At 44.6% G+C, this 6,000-nt stretch overlaps 1 protein-coding gene across 1 annotated transcript in view; it reads right to left on the bottom strand.

Moving 5' to 3' along the window:
• Positions 1-6,000, bottom strand: part of LOC102796645 (chloride anion exchanger-like) — a 35,962-nt gene that overhangs the window by 3,534 nt on the left and 26,428 nt on the right. The window contains exons 16-18 of the mRNA XM_087830756.1: positions 449-676; positions 324-378; positions 57-202 (exon numbers count right to left, since the gene is read on the bottom strand). Of these exons, the coding sequence (XP_087686882.1) occupies positions 57-202; positions 324-378; positions 449-676 (429 nt within the window). The remainder of the gene's footprint in view (positions 1-56; positions 203-323; positions 379-448; positions 677-6,000) is intronic.

Here is a 6,000-nt window from a genome sequence, read left to right as displayed (position 1 = left end):
TCCAACAGTAAGATGTCAAATACTCCCTGAATATTGTGTTTATTGCTCTTCTTTACCTTCTCATAATCAGACTTTTTTGGGGGAGGCTCCGGATGTTTCTCCAGGATGTGCAGCATGGCGTCATGCAGTGTCAGGTAGAACATTGAAGACTGAACTTCATCATCAAAGAAGCTACAATCATGGAGTTTCTCCAGGATGTAAGCTGCAACAGAAGGTCCAAATATGGTCGACAAACATACAGCTGAGTATGTGACAGGTGTTTAGGTTAGTATGGTAGGCTAACATGATTACTAAACTAATACAGACAATACGTTAGTACTTACGGTCACAGGCCACGATGTAGACCTCAACCTCAACTCGGATCAGCTCTTTCAGCAGCTGCAAAGAGAAATGAATTAAACAGAGCCAGAGTGAAACATCTGCTGCTGCTGCATGAATACAAACGCACTGCTCTGAGTCCCTTCAGTCCAGAGATGTCTAAGAAGGAGACGGCGGCAAAGTCCAGGACCAGGCTGTGAATCTCAACTCTGGGAACCACAATGTTGGCCGGAAGCTCGGCGTTCCAGTCGATCCGGACAGGAAAGTCTTTGAAGTCAGTTGGTTGGTCCAGCTCTTCCATGTTGCTCTCGTCCTCTGATTCATTTATGGGTCCACACGAGGTATTCAGGAGGCCGATCTGTAACAGCAAAATGTGTTTTCTATGTCAGAGACTTCACCACACGGGAACACATTCCAGGTGATGAATCCATAATGAGCCTTTCTGCTCTCGCACAAGACTCTCATGTTGTGACTGATCGAGCGAAGTTGTAGACGCGCTTTACACCAGAGACAAACTCACACATTACAAAGCCGTATAAATATTAAACACGCTGTGTCCACGGGGCTATTTCGTTTGTTAATGCTGTTTGTCGAGTTTTCGTTAACAATTTTTGTCGTCGTTTTATCTTTCGTTCGCACTCCTACGTATAGTTTATAGTAAGAGCATGTGCTGCTGTCAGCTACTCCTCCTATGCTCCTTCCAACCACATGATTGGTTCAGTATAATTGTTGTTGCCTTTCATGTTGTCCGTCAAAACATGGATGCAATGAGCTTACTGACTTTATATTGAACATATTTTATATCGCAGTAGAGGAACGTTTTTGCACAATATTAATTTTTATTGTTTTATCACCAGGCTCTACCTCGTATCATATTCATGCAATCGCTCATGTCTCAGATAAGTGATGCTGGACCTTGTACTGTTTGTTGTACAAATGACACTGTCATTTTTCTCCACCAATTTTATATCATACCACATGTGATGAGCTCTGAAACCTGACTGAAACTCTTCAAATAAACCATTCCTCTGCAGGTGATCTGTTAGCTGTTTGACAACTACTCTTTCAAGGATGTTTGATATGAAAGGAAGGTTGGAGATTGGCCTATAATTAGCTAAGACTGCTGGGTCTAGAGATGCTTTTTGAGTAAAGGTTTAACTACAGCTAGCTTGAAGGCCTGTGGTACATAGCCGATTATTAGAGATAGGTTGATCATATTTTAGATCGAAGCATTAATTAATGGCAGGACTTCTTTGAGCAGTTTTGTAGGAATGGGGTCTAAAAGACACGTTGATGGTTTGGAGGAAGTAATTATTGAAGTTAACTCAGAAAGATCAATTGGAGAAAAAGAGTCTAACTTAACATCAATGGTAGCTGTAGATAATATTACATCTGTGGGATGATTATAGGTAATTTTTTCACTAATGATATAAATTTTATTTGTGAAGAAGTTTATGAAGTCATTACTAGTTAACGTTAAAGGGATGGTTGGCTCAAAACAGCTCTGACTGTTAGTCAGCCTGGCTACAGTGCTGAAGAGAAACCTGGGGTTGTTCTTATTTTCTTCAATCAGTGACGAATAGTAAGATGTTCTGGCTTTGCGGAGGGCTTTCTTATAAAGCAACAAACTATTTCTCCAGGCTAAATGATGATCCTCTAAATTTGTGACACGCCATTTCCTCTCCAGATTACGAGTCATCTGCTTTAGGCTACGTGTTTGAGAATTATACCACGGGGTCAGGTACTTCTGATTAGAGACCTTAGTTTTCACAGGAGCTACAGTATCCAGAGTCGTACGTAGTGAGGAGGTGAAATTATTAACAAGATAATCGACCTCTGTTGGGGTAGCGTTCAGATAGCTGCTCTGCTCTGTGTTGGTACAGGGCATTGACGATGATAACAGTGGGTGGATTATATTCTTAAACTTAGTTACAGCACTTTCAGAAAGACATCTACTTTGATAAAGTCTACTCTCCACTGCTGTGTAATCAATTATTGTAAATGTTAATGTTATCAGGAAATGATCAGACAGGAGAGGGTTTTCAGGAAACACTGTTAAATGTTCAGTTTCTATGCCATATGTTAAAACAAGATCTAGAGTGTGATTAAAGTGGTGGGTGGGCTCTTTTACATTTTGAGAGAAACCAATTGAGTCTAATAACAGATTAAATGCCATGTTGAGGCTGTCATTTTTAGCATCTACATGGATGTTAAAATCACCTACAATAATTATTTTATCTGAGCTCAGAACTAAATTAGATAAAAAGTCTGAGAAATCAGACAGAAACTCTGTGTAAGGCCCAGGTGGACGATAGATGATAACAAGTAAGACTGGTTTCTGAGTTTCACAGCTGGGGTGGACAATGTTAAGCATCAGGCTTTCAAATGAATTAAAAGTCTGTCTGGGTCTTTGGTTGATTAATAGGCTGGTGTGAAAAATTGCTGCCACACCTCCCCCTCGTCCTGTGCTTCGAGATTTCTGGTAGTTAGAATGACTCGGGGGTGTTGATTCATTTAAACTAACATAATCATCCTGCTGCAACCAGGTTTCTGTAAGGCAGAGTAAATCGATTTGTTGATGAATTATTAAGTCATGTACTAACAGAGACTTGGAGGAGAGAGACCTAATATTTAATAATCCACATTTCACTGTTTTACTCTTTGGTTCAGATGTGGATACTGTATTGTAGGGCTGGGTATCGTCACTGATTTCTAGAATCGATTCGATTACGATTCGATTAGAATTGGGGAAATTTTGCCTCAGACAGTCAGAAATATTATAATTCTGATCACTTATCATATCATATTTCTATATTTTTATATCTATTAAAGAAAGCTGACACTTGTGAGACTTTATCAAAGGTGTGAGCATCACAGTAGAGGCCTTTGTGTCAAAGTAACTGAGGATAAAACACAGAAAAAGATGAAGGCGACTTTCGTGGTCTGGGTTTTTTTTTATAGCAGATGACCTCAAAAATATTGTGCAGTCAAAAACGAAGTGAAGTAGAGCAAAGTTACAGAGGTTTGATTAGAGACACAGCTGAGCATTTTGCAATTTTGCATAATTTTAAAAAGTTTAAGTTTGTTCAGTATTGAACAGCAGAAATGAGGCTTTCTTGTTGGAAGTAAGTAAAAAAAAAACTAAAAACAAAAACAGCGGCCAACACCGTAGACTGCTGGGTAATAAGCAGGGGTGGATTTTGATTATTGATTTAGAGAGAGAGAGAGAGCTCTACATGAAGCAAAACAGCAAAAGTCAGAGGAAATTCGTGACGATGTTCATGTGAAGCGAAATGTGAAGCTAGTTTGGATTGTCTTTGGCTGCTGGTTCGGTCAATATTGTTTGGAAAGAGATAAAAGCTGCAGCTTCAGAATCAGCGCAAAAAGGACGTAAACACAAAGTGCCTACTGACGCTTCAAAATCAGCGAGCTGTCGGCTTTCAGCCCCGACCGTGTCCGTGCCGTCGGGTGAGAAAGCCGACAGCTCGTTGATTCGGATGTGTTGGCTCCGCACTTTGTGTTTACGTCTTTGTGCAGAAGCCGTGTTCCTGCTCTCATTTACTCTTTTAGCTGTTTGGTGGTGGTTGACATTTTGTGAGGTTTAACCTGAGATTTTGGCGTTTCGGGCAAAATAAATATATATTCAAAAATTGATTCAGGATTTTAATGAATTGATATCACGTTATCCAAGCCAGAATCGACTTTAATCGATAAATCAAAAATCAAAACCCACCTCTACTGTATTGTTCTTTCTTTGTAATTGTTTATGTTTAAGTCGTTTTGTTGCTGGTTTTTAGTTTGTTTTTTGTCTTTTTGGGAGCTGACACAGTCTCTATGGAGATGGGTTTTTGGGGGGGTAGCAGGAGGAGAGAAGCTGCAGAGAGGTGTGTAAGACTGCAACTCTGCTTCCTGGTCCCAACTCTGGATAGTCATATTTTGGGGGGTTTAATAAATTTGTCCATATTTCTAGAAATGAGAGTTGCTCCATCCAAAGTGGGATGGATGCCGTCTCTCCTAACATAATACATCACTGCTGTTTTCTGTCCATTTCTAAACATGCAGATTTACAGTGTTTACCTAAATTGAGTTGAAAGAGATGAGCAAGAAGCAAATGTTAATATTAAAAATGAGTAAATGATGGGCCTGGGCCCCCTTTCCATGGCGGGTTGCGGAGTATGGGGGTGCCTACTGGGGTCAGCGGGGGAGCTGGCCCCAGGGAGGGGTCACTTGCCCCTCCCTTCCTTCCCTCCCCATCTCCAGCTGCCTCCCTCTTCCCGCTCCACTACAATCACCCACACATGCAGGGCCTTGGGGTAAAGGTGTGTCACCAGGGTGCAGGGGAGGCATCCCCCCCTCTGTCCCCTTCTGGCTGCCTGTGCCTCAATTTTATCTCACAACTTAGACATTCACATTACTCACACTCTCATAACACATACATATAGGATCTTGGGGGTGGGCACGCTACACAGACTACAAAAGACCATCAGGGTGTACACCTCACCCCTGGCGTCGTTGCCCACCTCTCAATTTTAAATACACGTAGACACTGAGGGCTATCAGGAGGGGCTATGCGCTTACCTGCTGCTCTCTGGCAGGTAGCTCCATGCCCTCCTGGGTTTTAAATGCACCTTGGAACACACATGTATCAACACTACATGTGAGCGGGCGGAGGGAGGTTTGGAGTCTTCACAGACCTCCGTTCTCTGCGACCTGCTGGAGCGGGGGGCCGGGAGGAGGAGTTGGCCGTCCGACTGGGGTCTGGAGTGTGGGGCCTCCCTGCTGCTGTGGAGTCGGGGCGGTCTGCTTCTCCCCACCACAGGGAAAAGGGTAACACCACCTGGGTCTGGGTGCAGTTTCCCCCTCCAGGGGCAAGGGTACCTAGACCCGGTTCTTAGAGTACGCTTGGGGAGTGTGATTGTGTCTACAGTGTTCCTCTATGTCTGTCTCCACGTTGGGTGAGTGTTGGGTAAGTGCATATGAGAGCATGAGGGTGGGAATGGATGTTTGTATCTGTGTGTGCCTGTATGTCTGTGTCTATATGTCAGGTCGGGTATCAGACGCCACCTCTCTGGGGACATCTCAGGCCCTCCAAGGTTTGGAGGCCTATCTCCCCCCACCACTTCCCCTGCCAGTGGCAGACGCCCTCAGACATCGGTGCATTGGTGGTTCTTTGTGTCCGGGGATGGGCGTCCAGGTACACCGGCTCACTCCTTGGTGGCTGCTTTTCGGGGCCTGGAGCCTGGGGCTCACTCGGGCCACTTTGGGGGTGGGGTGCCCTCGGCCTCTCGGCCTGGGACTCGGTCACTCAGGCGCAGCTGGCTGCCGGTGGAGCTCACGGGCACATCACTGCAACCCCCCCTGGCTTCTGCTCCGCAGCTGCTGAGTGACCCCTCATCTGGGACTCTCCTCAGCTCTTTCTGGGACAGTGGCGCGGCTGCCCCTCTGTTGGTCTTCCTTGGTCTCTTGTGTTCTGAGGGCCTCTGGATGTCTGGAGTTTTGATCTCCTCCATACCTGCTTCATGCCCTGGAGGACGGGGCAGTGGCCCCCCCACACCCTCTAGCAGATCATTACATGAAGGAACCTTTTAAAAACAACCGTGTCCATGCTCACAGGTGTACACACGGGTGCTCACACACACAAACTACACCCTTTTTGGCTCCTACTTCAAAGCACACTGTGCA

Source organism: Neolamprologus brichardi, chromosome 17 (genome assembly GCF_056152115.1).
Source record: "Neolamprologus brichardi isolate AB-2024 chromosome 17, ASM5615211v1, whole genome shotgun sequence".
In the NCBI taxonomy this organism is placed as follows: domain Eukaryota; kingdom Metazoa; phylum Chordata; class Actinopteri; order Cichliformes; family Cichlidae; genus Neolamprologus; species Neolamprologus brichardi.
This window is presented reverse-complemented; position numbering and strand designations above follow the sequence as displayed.